Genomic DNA, 23,749 nt, shown 5'->3' on the forward strand with positions numbered 1-23,749 from the left:
AATAAAAATAAATAGCCAGAAGTGGAATTCTAACTCAACCAAAAGGTAGGCCCCCACAGATGTATGTGTCCACCACTATTGATCTACCATTATCCAGAGTACTACAATGTGCCACAAACATAACAAAAAAGAACTAGAAATATGTTCAGAGCCAATAACTCAGGTAGATGATCTCAGCAGCACACTACACATCTAGTCACAAAACATTTGACATGCATGTATGTAACATTTAATAAAATAGGTAATTTTTTTCTAGCCTGTCTTTAGAAGACAATTTACCCATTTTAAATTAGGCTTGCACATGGTCCGTCACTGCAAGTTTTTAAGAAGGCCTTGAAAACATATTACTTTACCATGGCCTTCTCTTGATATGACTACTATTGTTGCTGTTAGTGCTGTTGTTGTTGCTGGTTTTATTGTTGCTTTTACTGTGTTTATGTTTTTATCACTTTTAATATTTTAACTGGTTTTATGTATTTTATTGCTGTAAGCTGCCTTGGGAGGGCTTCTGCTCTAAAAGGCGGCCAAGAAATGTTTTAAATAAATAAATACACATTTTACAGCTAGAGTACACTAGTGAAATCTAATTTTCTTAATATTTCTATTTTCTGTTAACCTAACAGAAGTAAATGGTTAAGTACTGGGAACCCAGGATAATAATAATTAGGTAGGCTGGGACCATCCTTTAAAACAGGTGAGGGCAGTGTCTAGGGTGCTGAGGGCCAATTCCCCCCCCCCCCCCAGGGGCCGCACCCTGCCAGGCTGCCAAATTTGCTGTTGAATTTTGATGCTGTGGTGCGGGCAAAACCCCACACTTTCCCCTTTAAAACTAAGCATGTGAGGAGGAGCACACACCTTGTTTTAAAACAAAATTGTGCTCCCTGGACACTTTCGAGAGCGCAATTTTGCTTTAAAATAAGACACACAGTCCCCATGTGTCTTGTTTTAAAGGGAAATCGGTGGCTTGTTCCACCACTGTTGCTGCATCACCAAATTTCAGCAGCTATTTCAACGGTGGTACAGCAGCAGGGGCCGCAAAATTAGGTGGGGGCACATTTGGCCCACAGGCCACATTTTGCCCACCCCTTCTTTAAAATAGGTAGGCTGCGGGGCTTCCCTCCAATTCCACCCCTGTAAATATTGACATAAGGAAACAACAAGTGATTCATAGAAACTGATGTAGAAACCAGACATCACTTCTCAGCTTTGGTTTGTATTAAAAATCTGATCACAGAAGGGGGTGATGATTGTGGGAAATATGGGAGACTGCAAGACTCCTTTGAGGCTTTAACTGTGGACCTTGGACTTTAACCCAGTTATGGAGTATTGGTTTATCCATAGCTATCCATAGGTTCAGAGGCACCATGTGCAAGGAAGGGAAACAATGCCACTTGTTGGAGAACAAAGGTAGGAGAAGTTATTGGCTTAATGTCTTGCCTGTGGGCTCCCCAGAGCCATCTGGTTAGCCATTGTGAGAAACAGGGAGGCCTTTGGTCTGGTCCAATCGGGCTCTTATGCCAGTAGATAGTCAACAACATGGGGGATTCCTGTAGATCATATTATAGTTAATATGAATGTTCAAGAACGCTTTAAAAACACAAGCTGTTTCCTTGGTGTTGTGTCTCTCACATAGAACTTGTCATCAAAACACCACATAAATTAATTCTCCAGCTCAATTCAGAGTATTTGACTTTGAAGCAAATTATGTTGGTGTTAATATGGGTTCTGGGTATTCCAGATAATACTTTTCTGTCCTAGCAGTGCAAGTCACTCTGTACATCCTATGCATGTTTACTCAGAAGTAACTCCGTCTTAGGGCAGTTTAGCTTACTCCCAAGTTAGTGTGCACAGGACTGCAGCCTTAACAGTTTTGCAGTACAACCTATACATGTCTGCTCAGATGTGAGTCCCATTGAATTCATTGGGTCTTACTCTCAGATACGTGGGTATAGGATTGTACCCTTAATAGTCATTACCTCTCCCCAGGGTGCTGAGAATTCCATTTCAGAGACCGCTAACAACAACATGACTCCCCGTGGCAACCTACAGTGTGAGAAGCCATGAGGTAAAGTAAAGGGGTAAGACTGCTAGACTTTTGTGTGTCTGAGATGTTTGTCTGGCAAAACATTACTATTCAACATCAAACTGCTTTGTGGGGTTTTATCATGTTGTATTCTAGTCTGCTATTTTTGTCAATCAAAACCTAGAAGAGTGGTATATAATTTTTCATAAATAAACTTGGCATGGAGCATGTGCAAACCTAACATCTACATAATATTGTTTCTGTTTTCCCTTTCCACTTTCAGTACAGTTTTTTTAGTTTAGATTTTAATTTGCCTTTTGGCAGCTGCTTGCTTTGGAAAGGGGCGTTAGCATTTTCCTGCTATGTTTGTCATTGTCTTGGGGACCCTTAAGTGCACCATGGGTTGTCGTTTAAAAATCACTGTCCTTTGACCATGCCACTTTTTTGTTCAGTTTATAGATATGGGAAACATAAAAACAAATGTAAAAACAAATGTAAGCATCGCATGGGAACATAGCCTAAGGATTCTTGTTAGTTCAAGTCCAAATTGTTTGTTATATTGTGATTATCCTTACAATCTTCCATTGTTGCGCCATATGTAGAAGGCTATGAATTCAAGCCAAAAATAAATAGGGCTCAGTAAACCTTTACCAAGTGGATCCTGTTTATAAGGGTATATCTTTGCTTCCTTCAGTCAAAACTGCCAGTCACATTAATCCATATGAAAGGACAGTCATATTTGTCAAGGTAGATGAGCTGCTTTCTGCAGAAATTAAATTATCCTGTTTTGGACCTTGTGATAACACCAGAACTGAATTTGATGTATTGATCTTGAGGCATTGTTGTTTGAGTTGTACAATCCCATGTTGGATTGCTTTCTAGATTCACTGATTGCATCATTCTTCATACATACAAACAGTGAATCTCTAGGGTGATGCTGAATATTCTTTCCTCCATCAGCAGAGGTATAATAATGATATATTTAAAAGAGGTCTCGATAAACTGCAGGCTCCAGTAGGAAATACACCTTTTTTTAGATGGCACTGAGGTCTGGAGTTCAGCAGATTTGAGGGCTAGGAGGCTGAATGGACTACCTCAGTGTGAACTGTTTGTGATTTGTTTGTGATTTCCTCTATATGGGTCAATATGCTGAGACACAACTGTAGCCTCCCTTTGTGAGCATCTATTATAAAGCGTGTTGAGAGTTTCTTTTTAAAGATGAACTGGCTGAAGAGAGAGTGATTGTTCTCATTCCTGCCTCACTGTGGGATTTGCATTTTATTCAAGCAATCAAGAAAAACAGCCCAGCAAACATGCAGGAGGCCTAAAGTAAGGGAGGAAAACAAGGCACGTTTAGTTGATCTCTGCATTGCATGCCTCTGTGCCCTGCTCCGAGTTTCTGAAGTGGGCTTTGCAAAAAAGGAAAGGAGCACCAGATGCTCAATGGGAAGGTCTAGTCATTTTCTCTCATCAGAGTACTCCTGACGCTGTACAGTAAAAGCTGTTTCCAGGGATTACGCTGGGCATGCTCTTCTGCTTAGTAACAGCCCATTTCCTCAGCCAAGAGACACTTATTTGTGCACCTCTCTTAAGTGGCGGCTTTCTAGAGAGAACAGGTAAGCAAACATGAAAAGTACCCCCCGCCCATGAATAACATAGTCTTAGCAGCAGTGTGTAAGGAGGTTGGCATAAGCACTTCCCGTTTCTCGTCGGAACAGCTGCCTGTCAGTTGTGATTCACTGTCTGTAAACAGGCAGCGCGGGTTTTTTTTTTCTGGCGTGCTTCATGTGATGCTGATTAGGTCTGGATAGCCGTTCCAAAGGAAAATGCGTTGATAACGTCAGCAATATCGTCAAGGTTTTGAAGGTAAAAGCACCGGGGATGGGGAGGGGGGGAGAAGCTGAGGGGAGTGTGCATCTCGACAATGTACAGGTTTAAAATTACCAAGTATTGCAAGTGGAGCTTGATTAACCTACCCAGGGTAACTGAAGGTCAATTATATCCCGTGGGGTTAAAGAATTCAGACAGCGAGATGCAAACACAATTGTTGTGGACCCAAAGCAAGATGTTATCGATATTTAGGAAGAAGAACAAATGGAGAGGGGTGGGCAGTAGAGGGAAGGAATCTGCCTAATGCAGTAACTGCATAGCCTTACGATTTGCTGTTATCTGTGCTATTAACTCTTACCTTTTTGCTTTTTGTATTTTTCTATTTGGGAAGCTCGCTCTACTACCTAGGAGGCCTGAAGGTCATAGGTACCTGAGCTTTCTGTTACCGGAATGCATTGAGTGATTCAGATATACAGACTAATTCAGATGTTTACATGTTTGGAAAACATATGCACTTGAATAAATGCCTCTGAGGGCTTCTTCGCACATCATACCTGGTTGTTTGCCTGTACAAGCATGCATGGGCTTCCAAATATGTATCCATGTGGCAAAATGCACATTAGCTCAATTTTGGCACAGGACAGTGCCAGGGGCACCATTTCAGGTTCCAATTAACAACGAAAGGGAGATTTTATTGGTGTGGGAGGGAGCAAGAGTCACAGCAAGATTCCAGAGTCTGCTCTTAGATGTATAAGATTAAAAAGGAAAAAAAGCAGTGTATTTTAAGATAATTTGTTGAAGCTAATTTTCTACTCCCCATCATAAATATGGCTATATTATCAACACAATTTAGTCACATCCTAAGGCTGCCACCTGCCAAGAAAAATAAATAATCCTGCCTTAAAAAAAAAGTACTTTGAGGCAGTTGACAAAATTTGTGGCTGTATATAACAGCCAGACATTTGCTAGATATTTTTTTCCAGTAAAGCCAACAATGTTTAGCAAAAGCCAGCATTATCATTTCCATTTAGTGTGCCTGCTTAAATTCTGTAGCCCACTCGTGCACAAGAAGGGTCAAACAACGTGTTATACATAGACATGTGTATTTAAACCCCAATGGTTACCTATTTTAGTGAAAAGTGGCAGCAGGATGGGGCGATTTGGACCAAAATTACAGGGAAAAGAGATGCTTAACCTTCCTCCGCTAGGGTGGTCACTTACACATCACCAAAAAAGAGGAAATGCATCATCATTATCATCATCAAAAAAAGAGAGAACAAAAGAGGACATTGATTTGCATGTGCTTATGCTAATTTAGATGTATAGATTCAAATTTAGAAATAATTTCTAGGATTGAAATACAACACAGCCCCCTGTAGTGGGAAAGACTATGACAGGTGACCTGTATGCCGGCTCAGTCTGCTGTCGAGGTGCTAACTCTTGGTGGCCAGGTTCAAGGCTCTGCTCTCCCTTTTTATGGTTCTTTATCTCTAAGCTGAACATGGACCAAACCGTTCTTCAAATAGAAGATGCCTTCAAATAGAGGACTGTCTTCTGACAGCCCTTCGAATAGAGGACAGTCCTCAGTAAAGTAGGACACATGGCCTCCCTGTCCCCACCCTCTGCTTTTCCACTGCAACTCATTCCCCCCACCCTCCTGCTTTCCCCCGCTCTAGAGTACAGAGCTTACTGTGCATCCAAGGACAATGAATACTTAGTAAATGGAAAACATCCAAACCTTAGAGAATCACTGGCACAAATCTAATTAATCATTCGAGTAATGATCAAATTAGTATTTGACTATTCTACAGAGCATTCATAATATGAAAGAGAGCTTATAATAAGATGTCAACTTCATCTGGAGTTATACATGACCATATTTCTAGATGCATAATTTTAAATAGGTTTACCTAATTTAGACTTGAAAAACATGTTGCCTAAAGCTACAATGAACTGATCAGAGGGAAATATATATAGGGTGATGGTTGTACAGGTCTGAAGTTCTGTTTTCACTTGAAACACAAGGGAGAAGATTAAAATAGATGTGTTGAACAATGACATCATTTAATCTTTTAGTAACAGGGCCCATGTAGTTAAGAGCATCTATATGATTTAACAACGTAACAATTACTTTGCTGGGTTGGACCAAACATCCATGTAATCCACTATTCTGTCTTCAGCATAGCCAGCAGCATGGTCTGGAACATAGTTAGCCACCCCCTGTTTGCCTTCAGCATCTGGTAATCAGAGGTTACTACTCATGATGGCTGTATATTGCCTCCAATAGCAGAGGCAATATGGCTCTGAATACCAGTTGCTAACATGATCAGGAGGGCGCTGTTGCACTCATGTTCTGTTTGTGGGCTTCCCCTCAGGGAAAGTGGTTGGCCACAGTGGGAAGAGAGTGCTGGACTACATAGGCCTTTGGTCTGATCCAACATGGCTCTTCTTATGTTCTTGGGTGTATTGCTCCAAAAATGAAGGTTCAGTTTGGATTTTGGAAGTTGCAGCTGAACTAAAGATGTGATTCTGTTACCCCCCGGAGATCTTGGATTAACAAAAGCAACTATTCATTTGCAGATCATAGATCTGCGCTATTCCAAATTGCGCGGCAGTGTTATTTTTTGTTTTTGGAATATATTCAGAATCATAATCTCACCATATTGAAGGCTTCATGGTGGGTTACAGTCCCGCAGAGGCAACAGTATTCTCTGGTCCATTTCATTGTTTGTGTGGTTCATGCAGAGCAAATACTAGCCACATCTCCTGAGAATACCCGTTTACATCTCTGCTTATATGTAGCAGCAGCTTGCAATAGTAGGTGTGTCAACACCAAAAGGAAGCAGGGGTATGATCATCTCTAGCTACTTCTAGCTAGCTTTCATACTCTTGGGAGCCATTATCAGCATATGTTGCTGCCCTGGCTGAAAGCAGCTTTGCAGGAACTGGCCAAATTTGAGGAGCACAATGACATGGGAGGGTTTGGTTGATGTAACTTTGAAAAATGAATAACCAGTGGCCACATCAGCCATTCCTGTGTATAACAAATATATGGTATTCATGTTCGTTCTTTTTTAATGTCCATGTGAAGGACCAGTACCATCCTCCATTTCTGTATTTAGTTTGGTTTTAGGATATTATTGGGTTAAGTGTGTGTGTGTGTGTGTGTCTGGTGTGTGCTAGTCAGTTTCAGCGAAAATGTTTATAATTTAGAGATCAAAAGTTTTAGTTAGAATCTAGAGGCCAGGAAGTTGTGTTCAGAGGAGCAGGGGATTATAAAGTTCAACAGAAAGTTAGAGGGAGGGGGAGAGAGAGAAAAAAAAACAAAAAAACTCAGGAAACAGAAACTTAGTTTGCAGAAATGAACAACAAATCCTCCTGATTGATTGGAATTGGGGGGGGGGGATTAGAGATATAAAAAAGGCAGAGGAGCAGAAGAGACAGAGAGAAGGGAGGAAAGAAGCCCACAGTGTTCTAGAGGAAAGCAAGAGTCAGACCTGCTGCAACTGGAGAACTGGTTGAGAGAACTGGACCAGTGACTGTAAGATATTGCTTGCATAAGGGACCTGGATAAAATAGGGACACAATCTAGTTAGGCTAGCTGAGTGCTTTTTGTCCCTAGTTGGTTTATTACCCTATTGCTCGTTATGGGTTTGTTCGTGGTGTGTACCTGTGTGTATACAGTATGTATCCATTCAGATTTTAGAACCTTTTCCTATTAACATTGTTCTTCAGTAAAACATTTATTCTTTGTTATTTGAGACATTGTGGTCTAATTTCTTCTTGGGTTACCCATCACATGTCTAATAGCCAACCCCATACACAACCTATAGTAGGTACCTGAGATCCAGAGAGTTTCAAGGCTGGTTTGGTGGAGGCAATCAGGAAAGAATAAAAAGATTTCCATCTGGTGGAAGCAGAAAAGACCACAGGAAGGGCATTGCAAAAAGGAGTGGGGGTACACTATTTTGCCTGTTTTCTTTTCCGCTCACGGAACAGGGAGTTGTTGGCCATGACAGTCCATAATTTAAAAACTGCAATTTAAAAATGGTAAAATATAAAGCAGGCAGTTCTTTCGTAGAAAGCTACCTTATACTGAGTCAAGCCATTGATCCATCTAGCTCAGTACTGCCTACACTGACTGGCAGCGGCTTTCCTGAGTTTCCGACTGGAGTCTTTCTCAGTCCTATTTGGAGATGCCAGGGATTGAACCTGGGACCGTTGTCATGCAAAGCAGCGGTCCCCAACCTTTTTGGTGCCAGGGACCAGTCTCGTGGAAGACAATTTTTCCTGGGGAGGTGTTTCCACGTCCCTATTCTTTGCAGTAATTGGCTATGTAAAGATTTACGTAGCCTATTACTTGAAGAGCAGGTATGCAAATGGCGTCTGCTATGCGGACGCCATTTGTGTCCCAGCAGCCAGAAGTCCGCCAGCAGCCGGAGCCGGCCGGCAGCTCCTCGGACTTGCCACGGAGCCAGCCAGGGCCAGCAAGGATTCCGGGGTGTGTGTGTGTGGATTGCCTCCCCCCCCGCGGACCCAAGGTGAGGGGGTTTCGCACACCCCTGTGGCCCACTTGCTAACAGGGCACGGACTGGTACTGGTCCGCGGCCTGGGGGTTGGGGACTCCTGATGCAAAGCATGTGCTAGACCACTGAGTTATGGACCTGCCCTAGTCTTCTGCAAGGATACACCACACATTGTGTATATATACATTCAGCAGGGAACAATGGCCAATCCCAGCCCAGCAGTTGTTCCTCGATCATTCTGTGCATGTATTACACCTAGGTGTACACATAACACATTTTAGATGTACATCCTTAAAAAAAAATCTTGTGTGAAATGGCTCAGTGTGTGTTTAAATTTATTTCCTGAATTGTGTTGCTTTTCTTTTCCATCTCTTTGTTTAGGTATCATATCATGACCTGTTTTGCAAACAATTATATTTACCAAGGAATGTAGCTGAACATTTCTTTCTTGGGGACTTTTGCCAGAGTAAACCCAGCTATGGCAAGGGTAAGTGGAAAATATTTTGAACCATAGTGTATACAGGTGGTAAACAGACTGGAATGCGCTGTGCAGTTTCGAACATCAGCTACAACAACACCGTTTTTGTGAGTGACAGGTGTACTGAGATGGCACTTCTGACAGCTATAACGATGTGTCCACCAGAGTATCATTTGCAGCGTGGCCTCGGGGGTAGGGAGGCAGGGTAACTCTGGTTTGTAAGGTATGGACGTCTCTTTGTTCAACCTAATTGTTTCATTGCCCTCAACTCCTTGGGCTACCAAGGTTTGGCTGAGGATGTTTGGGAGTGGTGGTTTCAGTGGCCTGAGTCATCTCCCCATTCTGACTAAATCTGCAGGAAACTCCCCCAGAGACATCTGGATCAATCAACCTCCAGCAGCAGACCATTGAAATTGGTCCCCTATCCCTGTGGAGGATAGAGGCAGGGTACAAGTCAAAAGAGATCAGATAATGATCTGCCCTTTCCAATAGAGTCATTATTGGCTCCCCATTCATAGATCAGTATTCCTCAGTACATTACAGTAGACCAGATTCAGAGTATATCCTGCCACTAATATAATTAGTGACAGGACCCATGCTTGCCATTGCAGCCATGAAATCCCAAACCATCACAGACAAGGTGTTCTCAGTGTGAATGTTAAAGCCCACCAAGACTAGGAGCTTTGGGTTCCTCAGCACCACCTCTGAGACCACCTTGCTAGGTCGGACAGATATACTGCAGTGATGGCCACCAATTTGGATGGCTTTAAAAGGAGATTGGACAAATTCATGGAAGATAAGGCTACTAGTCCTGATGGCTATGTGCTCCCTCCAGGACCAGAGGCAGTGAGCCTATGTACACCAGTTTCTGGGGAACGTGGGCGGGAGGGTGCTGTTGCACTCATGTCCTGCTTGTGGATTTCCCATGGGCAGTTGGTTGGCCACTATGTGAACAGAATGCTGAACAAGATGGACCCTTGGTCTGATCCAGCATGGCTCTTCTTATGTAGCAGGATGGATGGTACACCAACAGAATCCCAATCCTGTCATAGGTTCTCAATGGCAGGGACAGACACTCAAACAGGTTGAGAGTTGAACTGGGTATCTGAACTGGGTATCTGCTTTGGTAGCAGAAAAAAAATATTGGCAGTGGCACTACAATCAGTTAACACTGCTAAAAATGGGAGAGGGGTGATTCAGTTGTCTGAGGAAATGTTTCCATTATTAAAGATAATTTCTGTAGTGCTATAGTCCAGGGATGAGCAGAAGATAGATCGTCATCCAGTGGTGAACTACTCACCAATTTTGGTAGACCATGTAGCTCCTACTAGTTGCTGGGATTCTTACAAAGAAGTCTGGATAAGGTGGACTTTGGTATGACCCACCAAGGCACTTTGTACGTTTTAAAGAGTGAATACTCAGAATCACTTAACACAGATTAGTTATGCTGTAACATTTAAGAAATCTTAAGCATGTACTTGTATTCTTGCATTGTAAACTGAACATGTATTGGTAGACCATGAAGATTCTAAAAAACAACAACAGTAGAGCATGCAAGGCTGAAGTCTGTGCTTAGTGGCAAAGTGGTCTGTTTTGCTTTCTCTCAGTCAACTTTTCAGCATTATTTCCATTTTACAGATGGGGATATGAGTCTGAGGGCCTTTCTTCACAGTCAGTCTTCTGTGTTGTTAGTCTGGATTTGTTATTATGCACTTATGCACACCATCAAGTTGGGGTTTTGGTTGCAGGGTTATGGACTTTGTGTGTATGTATTGGGGGTGGGGGAGGACACCCAGTACTACAGTATGTTGTACCTGGAAAACAGAGTGTTCCTCTCGCATAGCACATTAGCTGCTGTTGGTCATAGGGCATGGTCTGAAGGCAGCAACCTTGCTGAAGCTTAAGTAGGCCTGGTCAGCGCCTGAATGGATGACCGCATGTATGCTGGCTTGAATTCTATCTTGGAAGAAATACTCTCAAGATTGTAAGCTTCCACTCTGTACCAGAACCTTATATCTAAATAATACAGTCCTCTAAATGAACTACATTATCACAGTTTCCAGAGGAGAAGCTGTTAGTTGGTTGTAGCAAAAATAAGAAAGAGTCTTGTGGCACCTTAAATGAGGGTTTGTTGTTGTTCAGTCGTTCAGTCGTGTCCGACTCTTCGTGACCCCATGGACCATAGCACGCCAGGCCTTCCTGTCCTGCGCTCTCTCCCGGACCGTGCTCAAGTTCATATTCATTGCATCAGTGATGCTATCTAGCCATCTCATCCTCTGCCGTCCCCTTCTCCTTTTGCCTTCAGTCTTTCCCAGCATCAGGGTCTTTTCCAGGGAGTTTTCTCTTCGCATTAGGTGGCCAAAATATTGGAGCTTCAGCTTCATTATCTGTCCTTCCAATGAGCACTCAGGGTTGATTTCCTTTAGGAAAATGAGGGGTAGCAAAACCTTTTTCAACCCAAGGGACTGAATCACTCAGCAACTTCCTCCCCAGGCCCCATTCCCTCTTTTCTGCAGGGAAAAACTGTTAAGGAGGTTTTAGCTGCTGCACAGCAGGAAAAAGCTGGAGGTAAGAGCTTTGCCCTGCTGGGAGGCGGGGGGGGGGGGGGGCTGAGGAAGGCACTGGTAGGCTGTATGGGGAAAACCCACAGACTGTATCGGGCTAGGGTTCCCTATCTCTGTCTTAGAGACTTTACAGATTCATTATGGCATATGCTTTTGTGGACTGTGGTCCACTTTAGGATAAAGAATGGGAGGAACTTCTATATATCAACACGCATTTTCAAGCCTCCCCACATGAAAGGTAGTTTTCTTGTTACGCACTCTTCTCCTAGGATGAGGAAAAGGAAGGGCCTGGGCCTGTGTGAGCTTCAAGATTCCTTAAGGTCCATGGGGGAAAGAACTGTGGAAAGCAAGAAGGATGTCCTACTCCTAATGACTTAGAAAAAGAATGCCCCCCCCCCATTTCTTGTATGGCACTGGGCTGGCTTTTGCATATGGCTGTTCGCCACAGTGGTTAAATGGAACCTTCATCTACAAAAGCAGTATGTCTCTGAGGCCTAGATGCAGATGGTAAACAGCAGCGAACGGCCATCTCCTTCCTGCTAGGCTTGTGGGCTTGGAGAAGCCTCTGTTCAGCAGTTATTCAAAAAACAATGCTAGACATGATGAACCCTGGGCATTTCCAGCAAGTCAGGTCTTAATGTGCAGTTGCCCAGCTCTGGTCTGGAGAAGCTTGCAGGGATGAACCTGACAGCTGGCTGGCCACAAATGGCAGCTTGAGAGCTGTAGCTTCAGCATTGGTCTGGTTCAGGCCGAAGGCCAATGTAGGAGCTCTTCTTGGCTCTCTGCCGGGCCCTGATCCAGGCAGGTGGTGACACGGGCTTCTCCCTCCTTCCAAGCAGTCACACATGAAGGGTAGCTTCTTGTGGGTGGGTGGCCGGACACCTAGCTAGGGGTGCTGGCTTGCCATTTCCTCTTCTCCTGTGGCTCTGGTGTGACAATTGTGAGGTAGCACAGCTTAGAATCCAACTACACAGTCCTTTTTGAAGTCAAACGGAAAGTCGCCAGGTGTAGCATAGTGACCTAGCCCAGGTTCTCACCAGAATACAGTGCCCCAGAGCACCCCCTCCTCTTTCTCCATGCAGTGGGAAGTTCAGGGCAGCCTTGACAGGGTCCCTTTGCTTTGGAAGAGAGAACATGAGGGACACTTGTGGTATCTTTGTAATAAGTCCATTTACATACTTTCAGGTGGAGCAATATCACAGGGCATAGTCAGAAGCACATAGGCACTTCCAGACTCACAGCAGTTTTAGCACCCTGGGACCCCTCTCAATTAGCTTCTCTCCAGACTGCAGTAATTCTGCCAAGTAACTGCGGCTTACATCTTCCCTGCCCCACCGTGTACTTACAATCTGCCAAGCAAATGTGTTTGCTTGAGCCCCCCACCTGAGCATGAGGGTTTGACTTTCATACTACCCATCTGGAATACCTAGAGGCTTATCCTTCCCCCCCTCAAATTGGGTTATGTAAAGCCTAGCTATATAATAAAACTGCCTGGATGTAATAATATATTGGAGTGTCTTGATTACTGAGCACTAGTTTGGTGTAGAGTACAGATAAGGGGGTTGGGTTTCGAAGTAGGAGATTCTCTGTTCAGCCATCAAGTTTACTCCAAGTGGGCCACTGTCTCTCAGTCTAACTTACTTGAATGAGTTGTAAGGATAAATGACATAAGGATTGGAAACCACCAATTCAGATTCAGATTTGATTATTTGGGGAAGCACAGAAGTGTTAAAACAACAATGAATCATCTTGCTGCGATACAGACAAGCGACTATATATACAGGAAAAGATTTAAACTGGGGTGTGACCTGAGCCTTCTAAAGTCCGAATGCTATTTGGATCAGAGCTGTTGTGGATCGGGACCCTTGCCTCCAGTTCTCTGACTGCTAACACAAAAGCCAACAGAGTTGCCTAAACAAAATGCAAAAATAGTCCCTTGGGAAACGTTGTTTACAAGCAAATCTCACTTCATAATATGGATGTTTCAACTTTTTAAAAATAGCAACCAAAAACCCTTTATGAGGGAAATGTGGTTATCTCTAGCGGATAATTACTAATACTACGAAGTCTTACCAATGTACATTTATCTTAAAGGCACCCTTAATGTATCCCTATGTTAAGACCATTCTGTGGTGTAATATTGGAGGTTAGAAACTACTTCAGGATCTTTTGAAGTGTTTTCCCCAAACATGCCTTCCAGGGAAATTGTAAGTAGGGATAGATGGGTCAGTTTCCAGTCTGTTTCACCTGCTCATGTGTTCATTGGTAAATATGTTCTGTTCTATTTCCACATTAATTCCACATCTGGATTTCTTTTGTTTTTTTAAAGCCTCACAAAAATTTAAATATATGTTTTTGAATTGAATTTGTATATTTTCTCATAAAATAGGCATTTTAAGTATATTTTATCTCAAAATACATTTTTAACAGAAACAACATACACACACATTTTGATACATTTTTGAGCCAAGAACTGCATCACAAAATTCAGAGAAGTGCGAAATCCAAAGGATGACTATGTTCTGATCCACACATTGCCCCCCAAAGGCATGGATCAGGCTGATTTGTATTGCAATTTGCAAAGATCAGATTCCGCAAGCATCCCTAATTCTGAAATTCTTTGTTCTGCCTTCGACCCTTGCTTCTCACTGTTTTGCTAGTCACAACAGCAGTTCTTCACCACCTGTTCACTGCTTTGCAAAGATGAACCTAGGAAACCAGGAGGAAGAAAGCCTAAAACTGGAACATCAGCTTCAGAAAAGCCTAGTGAGGAGGATTCATATTTCTAAAGAACTCTGAAGACAAAAATACTAGCTATAGTCTGTCTGCTTAAAAATAACACTTCCAGGAAGAGCCTGCAGGTTTTGTTTTTCCACAAACGGCCCTCTAGGGGTTGATCACCCTAGCAGTGTTGCCTGGGAACAAAAAAATAGTGAGATCCTGCTAGATAATTTGATCAGGTTTTTTTTTTTTTTAAAGTGCAATAGGTGGTTTAGTATACATGTGATTGGAATCGTTTATATCCTGACTTGCAGGAGTATTTGCTCTCTGCTCATCTCTTCACAACAAAAATAGGACAAGAGTTTTAGACTGATATGCACATTTGCCAGCAGCACAATAGTGTAAGTAGCAAAAGCTGAAGTAGGTGAAATATGCCTTCTCTTTGCAAAGCTCATAGGTTTCTAAAGTGTATTGATTATTTAGTAGCCCTCTTTGAATTGTTGTAAACCACCCAGAGAGCTTCAGCTATGGGGCGGTATAGAAATGAAATAAATAATAATAATTCAGGCATTCAGTTTGACCCCAGGAAGGGCCAAGCGGGAGCACGCTGGGCTAGACCTGCCCTCTTGAATGACGTATGTGGCAGTCAAGTTCCCTCACTGCTGTGTGATTGGCTCAGTCTGAAAGGGACCACTCTCTATGCAGGTAAGGCAGGGGTGCTGAGCTTCTTTTAGCCAGAGGACCACATTCTATTTTGGAGAAGCTCTCGGGGCCACATTCCAGTGATGGGGCCAAAAGCAAAAGGGGCATGGCTAAAAAATACCAGCATATTTTATCTTAAATCTCTTATAAGCAGTCATGATGCCTCAGGGGAGGAATTTCAGGCTCTGAGAATGGGGAAAAACTGCACATTAGCTGGGAAACCACCAAATGATCTGTCATTGGGGAAAAGGGGGTGGGGCCAGGGAAAAAGGCATGGCCATCTGGGGACCCTCAGAGAGCTGGATTGGACCCCTAGGCCTCAGGCTCTGCACCCCTAGTGTAGGGTTTCTTCCATGGGTTCCTGTTCCTGTGCTGGGGATGTCATGGAGGTGGTATATCTAGATGGACCTGCACATTCTCACTTGATCCTTCCTGCATTCAGACTGAATGCTTGGAGAGGGCTCCAGTTAAACCATGGTTATGGATCAAGAGAAGTCCATCATACGCTCTTTTCCTCAGCCCTCTTGTTTCGTGTGCATATCCACCCCCGTCCCCTGTCTCTCAGGCTCTCGACTGTCTCTGCAGTTAGGCGGGTGGTGACTGGGAGAGGACTTCCTTGGTTGCAGTGCTTCATGTATGGAATGCCATCTCCAGAGAATCTTGCCTGGTACCAACTTGATACCTTTTTGGCACCAGGCAAACCCTTGTAGTGTAGTGGCGAGAGTGACGGACTGGGAGCCGGGAGATCCGGGTTCTAGTCCCCACTTGGCCATGGAAGCTCACTGGGTGACTTTGGGCCAGTCACAGACTCTCAGCCCAACCTACCTCACAGGGTTGTTGTTGTGAGGATACAACGGAGAGGAGGAGGATAATGTAAGCTGCCTTGGGTTCCTTGAAAGAGGAAAAAAGGCGGGATATAAATGCAATAATAAAAATAAATAAAATATTTGCCAATACCTTCCAACATGTTTCAAAGCTGGTTTAACTACCAGTTTTATTGTTGTTTTTCTGGGTTTTATTGTTTTGTTGTGGCTTCTGTTTTCTATGATTTTATACCAGGTTTTATTGTATTTGTTCTTTTATTTTTTTTCTGATATGTAAACCACCCTGGGAGTGTTATACTGAAGGGTGGCTTATAAATTCAGGAAAGAAATCACCATCCCCAAATTTTCCTCTCCCGTCCTCCCTCCCTCCCTCCCTCCCTCCAGCACATTCATCAGCTCTGCTGGATCATGGCCATTATCTACAATTAAGGCTGTAGTACTAAACCTAGCTATGAACTTGAGCACACTCTGGGAGAGAGTGGAGGACAGGAAGCCCTGGCGTGCTATGGTCCATGGGGTCACGAAGAGTCAGACACGACTGAACAACAAAACTAAACCTAGCTATACAAGGGAATAAATCCCATGGAGCTCAGTGAGGTTTACCTTTCAGTAAATGCACTTGTGATTGCGTTGTAACACTGTAATCCTGTACATGTCTACTCCTTGACATGTCTACTCAAAGGCAAGTCCCACTGAGTTCAATAGGACCTAATCCCAAATAAGTGGGTATAGGATTGTAGCCTACGTTTTTAAACTTAAGTTACCAAACACAAGAAAGTTGTTTGGAAGCAACTGTAGTCTTCAATAAAACCTATGGAGTTATTAGGCATTCTCCCCACTTCAGTGCACTTTGCATAGTGTCCCACATCCTGGAGAGACATTTTTATCCTCTTCTCTAGAGTCATCATAGAAACAGATTAAGATTTGCATCCGTTGAAAGTCTACCACAGAGAAAATGCAATGTATTGCTTCATTTCTGATTCTGTTTTGGATTCTTGCAACCTCCTACTCCGCTCCACATGTTCCATGGGGTGAAGTTCTAAAGCAGGGTAGGCAACCTGGTGCCCTCCAGATGTTTTGGACTACAAATCACCACAGCTATGTGTGCCTCAAAGTGCTATTGACCTGCAACATTGTAAGAGAAGCACCATCCTTACAAAGGCTAGCATCCAAATCTGCATTAAAATCAGGCATCTCTACAAGCTAATGGAAGGCACCCCAAATTTGATTATATGTTTATTCAGCTCCAAACTGTTGTTGTTGTTGTTATTGCAGAATTGTTCTGGATGTAAAGAGAAGAGGCCTGCGCACAGTTTGTGTACTAACTGCAACAAGTGGCTCTGCAGCTTGTGTACAGAAGAACACGGGCACGGCACGGAAACAGGAGAACATTTCCTGCCGATTGCATTGAAGGGATGTTCAGGTAGAAATCTAACCTCATCTTGTCTTTCTCTCTTCCTTATGCTGAACAATTGATGTTGTAGTTCAGTTCAGTGTATTTGTGTGTGTGTGTGCGTGCGTGCGTGCGTGCGTGCACAAGAAGAGTGTCCCAGATCATGTGATCTCTATCAGGGGCTCCTGTCAGACTTAAGTGGCATAGTTGAATTCAGATGCTTCAGAGGTGAGGTTAAGCAGGATCAGGAAAACCAGGGCAATCACAGGTAATGGGGTAAACAATCAGAGATAGGCTGAATTTAGTACAGGATCGGGCAGGGCTGTAATAAAAGTCTGGCCTTCTCTGTCTTTCTTTTTCTCTTTCTACCAGCTCCTTCTCTCTCAATCTCTCTCTTCTTGCCCACCCAGCAGGATGCTAGGGGAGGGACAAATCACCCTTGCCAGAGGTCTGAACTGATCTTTTGCAGAGGGCTTCCCCTCTCCCTCCTTCTATCACTCTGTCAGTTTTGGCTCCCTGCTCCTTCTCTTACTCTAGGCTATCCTTACCTTATGACATTAGGGTGGGGGCCACATGCAGCCCTTGGCCCACAGGTTGCCCACTCCTGGGTTAGCCAAAGGACGTTTCTACATGAGGCATTTATCATGCGTTCATCATTCCCTACTCACAATTGTTTATGGGTTCTTTAGATGACTTTGTGACCCTCCAGTTTCGCTTCTGTGTCTAACCAGCAGTTTCAACGAGGTTTTTTTGAGCAGGGAGAGTGCAGTATTTAATTGTGAAAGCCAAAGAAAGCGCGATTTCCCCTTGTGTATTTGCATCATTCCACTATACCACAGTGCCACCTAGAGGTTATGTAGTGGAAAAGCAGAAAAGGAAACGCTTGTCGTGTAGTGCTCAGATGTCAATTCTGCGACAAAACTGCAGAATTAATCTGCATCTACAGCAGATTAACAGCTGATTAACAGTAGAAAAGCTCAAAGAGACTACTACTTGCCTAAGGCTTCCTAAAGAATTTTGTGGCTAAGCCAGACCTAGTACCCTGTACTGAGCTTCACGCTAGCTCTAATGAAGGCTGTCAGATCCAGATATGAGAATGAGGTCATGTTAAAGAAAAGGGCTTTCCTGCAGAACTGGTTATACACAAGGAGAAACTTCTATTTGGGGATGTATTCTTATAAATGCACTAGAAGGCAAAATCAGTCCCCCAGCCAGTCCGTACCACATCCCAGGATCCCCTTCTCCAACTCATCAGAAATATAATGCAACACAGAGGGGAAATCTTAGCGAATGGCATTGTGAAATGTTCTACCCTCAGACAAAGTAGTGGAGATGTGAAGAGGGGACTGGTATGTTTGGTGTGTGTGTTTGTTCACTTCTGAAGGAAGCCTTTACCCTCAGGGGGCATTTCTATCCATTTGAGTGGTAACGTTTTGTTAAATCAAACCCCAGAGTTCCAGTCTTCAGTATGTAAAAGGCCACTGGGAGAGCCCAGTTTTTTCATAATTTGTTAATTCTGCTTATTTAAAACTCATATAAGGACAACACAGAATAAAGATGTCAGGTAATTATATGTCCATCAAGAAGCACCAAAGTGAAAACGCATTCCCCAATAAAATATGCAGCAGTCTTATATGCAAGTGGCAAGTTAATACAATATGCAACATGCTTTATTACACATTACATCTAGATAGGGTGAAAGATGGTTGTGAATTTGTGGAAATGAGGAGCAAATCTTCAATATGCGAATTTGGTTGGAAAGTTGCCTAAATGTAAATGTCTTTCCACTTAGTAAATGTCTTTCCACTTAGCTGTTCAGAGCTATGTTGCCCTGGAAGGCGAGCATGCCACTAACAAAAAAAGAGCCTCTTTATGCCCAATCTCCATTAGTGCCCTGTAGTTTTTCTTCCTTTGAAGCTAGTATTAAGTGATTGAATCAGAACAAACTAACAGGGACTAACGGATCTGATGCACATGTATATCAATATTTATTAGGCACGGTTCTGGGGGGAAGGGAAAATCATATACACCTACTGATTTGGGAAAAGTTTGGTACTCACAGCCTGTGCATCGTAGCCTGAGGATGGATAAATATGAATAACATCATAGAAACAGAAGCATTTTATACAGAGCTTTGAGAACTGAATTGTTTAGTAGTTGAATTAAGCAAATTAAGGTTATCCTTAGGACAGGTTATCTTCTTCCTGCTTTCTGACAAATGTCTACATTGTGTGCCAAGAAAACCCAGATGATGTGCTTAGAATAGGTTATGCAAATGAACTATATATGGAAATGTGTTTATTTTGCATAATAATGCTCAGCTTGCATGCTGTATTCCAAACACAACAGAGAAAGAGGAGAATTAAATGTGAGCAGTAGTAGGGGTTATGCGAGTAGGGGAACATGAATTAAAGCCATGGGGAGAGACTGTCCAGGACACAGAAACTCTGCCCCCCTGAAACGCTGGAACCTTTTCAGGTGCTGCCTGCATTCTCCCTCCCTCCCTCCCTCCCTCCCTCCCTCCCTCCCTCCCACTTCCCATTCTCCATCCAGTTCACTCCGTGGGGGCCCACTTAAGAATGTAACATAACAATGACCCAGCTGGATCAGACCAAAGACCTGTCCAGCATCTTCTTTCCCCTGGTGGCCAACCAGATACCTGGGAAGCCCACAAGCACCACTTCTGTTGGCGGGGGTAGTGGCTGGCGAAGTCAATGTACTCTGTGAGTCCACACAGCCACAGTGGTTTCTTTCTTGGCCTTGGCCGCCATTTTCTATAGCTGGAAGGTGGCCTAGAAATTCTACAGCATCCCTGAAGATTGTTGAACAGAACAATACACTGCAAGGACGTCCAAGAAAGATGCTGCTTTTTTGTCGACTTGCGCAGAGCCACATTGCCTTCCTCTAATCATTCCTTTTCACTGGTCTGCTCCATCCCAGGGATGGTGGCAGCATTCAGTCGTATCTTACTTTTTAAATTGCATTTGTAGCCCGTTTCATGACTTTGATGTGCGATTTGCATGCATGGTTTATATCTTTCATATAAAATAATACATTTGCATGCTAGGATCTATCAGTATGCATGTATGAATGCCATATGAACTGTTTTTACTATTCATTTTGGCTGTGGAGTGGATAGTTGAGTAGATAGTCAATGGCAGCCTCCCCTAGTCTACCACCCTAGGCAATTGCCTCAGTTGCCTGCCCCTAAATCTAGCCCTGGGATCATTTAGGAACGGATGAGGCCCAGGCCTGCTCATCTTCAGAGACAGAACTACATCAGGGGCGTTTAGACTATTCTGTGAGCAAAAATATCTCTAAGACTGGAATGCTATTCTCACTTACATGGGGGTGGGTCCCACTGGGGCTTACTTCTGAGTGGACACCTATAGGGTTGCACTGCAAAACTACAAGCGGTAGAAACTTGTTTTTTACTGTCACAAACATTGGAGACACTCAGGACCCTCGCGTCTCTCCTGTGCCTGCTCTCATCTTCTGTGTGAGTTACTGAAAATAGGAAAGTTGAACAGCTTTGATGATGATAAAAGACATACAGGGTAGAAGAGGGAAACGCTACAGCATTTGGAAGCCTCTGGAGTGATTTTCTATTAATCTTTCTTACAGGAACAGAAGGGGAAACAAATGAATTTCCTTTGTTTTGCCCAATGCACAGTCAGGAGACGCTCAAAGTGTTTTGTGAGACCTGCGATGTCCTGACTTGCCGCTTCTGCCTTCTGACAGAGCACAAGGAACACAGGTACTAAATATTCATGGCTCTTTGTCCTTAATTGAGTTCCACCCAGGGTGACCCGATGCAAAAGAGGACATGGCTCCGGTGCCTTTAGTAGCTGCACAGAAGAGGGAATTTCAGCAGTGGTAGCTTCTCATGCAAGTTATACCTGCTGGAATCACCTCTTCTATGCAACTCTCAAAGGTGCAGGAGCCTTGACTTCTTTTGCATCTTGCCGCCCGAGATTTTCTTCATTAAGCCAGAAAACAAGGCTGCCAGACCAGCTTCTGTGTCACCAATCTGCCATGTCCTCCAAGTCCTCTGATTGACTGTCTAAGTGGAAGCCGGCTGCACAACTTTTAAATCCTTTCTTTGTGTGTTTTCCCTTTTCTGTTGCTCTCCACCGGGACAGAGTTTGTCACCCTTCCCCAAGCCTCGTTCTTTCCCTGGACTTCCTTGCCTTCTGTAGCAGGCTGCATTCATGGCTGTACAGGAGGGGTGGGTAACCTTTCCGCCTTCTCCCCACCCCAGGACCATATTTATTATTTCTTGATTACATACATATCCCACCTTTCCTTCAAAGAGTCCAAGGCAGTATACATGGCCCTCCTCGTCCTCTTCATTTTATCCTCACAACAACAACCCTGTGAGGTAGGTTAGGCTGAAAGTCAGTGACTGGCCCAAAGTCACCCACTGACCTTCATGGTCGAGTGGAGAATAGAACCCAGATCTCCTGAGTCCCAGTCAAACACTCTAACCACTACACCACACTGGTTATCATTCCTTCCATGAAAAATGGTCAGGAAAGGGACATACTGGTGGTGGATGGGACAAAAGCCAAAAATGGGTAGGGTCAAAGCCAAAAGTGGGCAGGGGCGCCCCATTTCTCTCTCTCCAGCACCCTTTCCTCTCCTGTTCTCCGCCATAGCCTTCTCTCTACCTCCTCACTTTCACACATGCACACCCCATTTATGCACATCCATCCATCTGCACATGCTTACTCATTCATTCACACACACATACAAATTTCACTTACACATTCATAGCTCACTCAAAAACACACAAAATCCCACACATGGCTCAGCTGTTTCCCATCAATCCACTGAAGAGAACATGGTGGGGAGATTGTGGGAAAGGGAAGTCCCCCCTCCCGCCATTTCAGCAAAATAAGGGGAGATCTTGCCCCCTTGCCCTGCTCAGCTGATTAGTGGGAAACAGCTGAGCAGCAGAAAAAAGGGTCCAAGGAGGGGATGGGGCTCGGGAGGAGAGGCCACAGGCCCCGTGGGCTGGAGGTTCTCCACTCCTGCTCTACAGAGACCAACCATTTGGAAATTTACCTTGTCCTTCTGGTCCAGGTTTTGAACCCAGGATTATGGACATATTAGTGAAAGAGAAAAAGACACAAAGGCTTCTTTTATTTTCCTAGATTCAGGCATCTTCAGGAAGCTTTGCAAAACCAGAGAGTCATCCTGGAAAATGTATCCAGTAAGGTGGAGGAGAAGAAAAATGGAGCGCAGGTCTCGGCCAAACAGATTGAAGACAGGTAACTTTGGAGACACCCCTTTCATAAGCAGGTGAATTTTGGTAAGAGCCTCTCTCCCTGGAATGTTGCTTACCAGTAGTAAGGGCTAATTCACAGGACTACTGAGGGAACAGTGAAACACTTTTACCCCAGCCTGCAATGCCAATGATAGCTGCGAACCCACTGAGTGTGACAGCTCCTTTGGCGTGGGCCCAGAGCACATGGGTGTGCTATCACTTGGGACACTTTTAAGCCACTTTTGCTGTTGTGTCCCCAACCATAGCCTAAATCTCTATGAGGGAACACTCGTATTGCTAATGAGCAACCTGCAGTTTCTTTTTAAAAGCAGTCCACCACACCCTCAAAGGTTTTGTTGACTGGATCGAAGTAAGACCCAGGCCGGATCATTTGAAGGAGGAAGGGATAGCTTGAGACTTGCTTCTTCCCACACATACTTTTCTTTGGTTCTGTATCTGTGGCGATGAAGGTGGAGATGTGCCGTGCTGACTCTGCGTATTTGCCTCTCAGGGAAAAAGGAGAAAGGTGTGTGACTGCTTTTGGAGTTGAGTACATTGAAGAGATAGTAGCTTGACCACCATGTTCTCTTGTCCTAAGCATGCAGCAATATGTGGAGGAGGAGGCCAGCTTGCCTGCAATCGGACTTGGGAGGAAGGGAGAACATCCGTGGCCATTTTTATTTAATGTACCATCGGTTCCTATGCATAATTATTCAGAACAATGTCTCACTGAGTTCAGTGGGGCTTATTCCATGGTAAGTGTGCATAGGATCGAGACCTTAGAGTAGGTCTTTAGTATAATGGCTACAAGGCTGGCCTAGCCATTAGGCAGAGTGAGGCAGCTTTCTCAGGTGGGAGATGCTGGGAGGCAGCAGCAAGCTGTTAGAGGAAAGGACTGTGTGCCATGTGATTTGCCCTGTGTTTCGAAAATTAGCTGGATGCCTTCAGGTACAGTGAAGAGCACCCATTGCCAGCGCTGAAGAAAGGTTCCAACTCCCCATCCAGTCAGCTTTTGTATATGGAATGGGAGGAAGCGCCATTTTGCTCTTCACCTCAGGCAGCAAAATGCTTTGGGACAGCCCTGAATAACTAGGGTATTTGTGTGAAGATGTAGGGAACTTAGGTTCAAACCTAAGCTCAGCTATGAAGGTCACCAGCTGGCCTTGGGAAGTTACTCTCTTTTGGCCATGCTGGCTAGAAATTATGGGAGTTGTAGTCCAACGTATTTGGAGGACATGGGTTTGGAGAAGGCTGGCCCACCCTATTTCAAAAGGTTGTTGTGAAGCTAAAACATTGCTCTGAACAACTCAGTGGCATACACAATACATTAATAATTATTGCCTGATAAGGAGTTGACAGTGGACATGTCTAATTCTGTAGCAGTTGGAAAGGATTTTTAAAAGGTATGAAAGCTGATAC

At 43.9% G+C, this 23,749-nt stretch overlaps 1 protein-coding gene across 4 annotated transcripts in view; it reads left to right on the forward strand.

The window, feature by feature from the left end:
- TRIM66 (tripartite motif containing 66) overlaps nucleotides 1-23,749 on the forward strand; it is an 83,709-nt gene that overhangs the window by 14,997 nt on the left and 44,963 nt on the right. Inside the window, exons 1-5 of one of the 4 annotated variants that reach the window (XM_084854592.1) lie at nucleotides 3,799-3,889; nucleotides 8,761-8,866; nucleotides 16,944-17,091; nucleotides 20,686-20,818; nucleotides 22,218-22,334. In XM_084854592.1, coding sequence (XP_084710718.1) covers nucleotides 8,858-8,866; nucleotides 16,944-17,091; nucleotides 20,686-20,818; nucleotides 22,218-22,334 — 407 coding nt within the window. In that variant the 5' untranslated portion in view covers nucleotides 3,799-3,889; nucleotides 8,761-8,857. Of the gene's footprint in view, nucleotides 1-3,798; nucleotides 3,890-8,760; nucleotides 8,867-14,331; nucleotides 14,544-14,819; nucleotides 14,848-16,943; nucleotides 17,092-20,685; nucleotides 20,819-22,217; nucleotides 22,335-23,749 lie in introns of those variants that run through there. The other 3 variants (XM_084854582.1, XM_084854574.1, XM_084854601.1) reach the window with 3 other exon arrangements.

Source organism: Heloderma suspectum, chromosome 1 (assembly GCF_057233095.1).
Source record: "Heloderma suspectum isolate Gila_16-S chromosome 1, 16-S_ref, whole genome shotgun sequence".
NCBI classification, from domain to species: Eukaryota; Metazoa; Chordata; class Lepidosauria; order Squamata; family Helodermatidae; genus Heloderma; species Heloderma suspectum.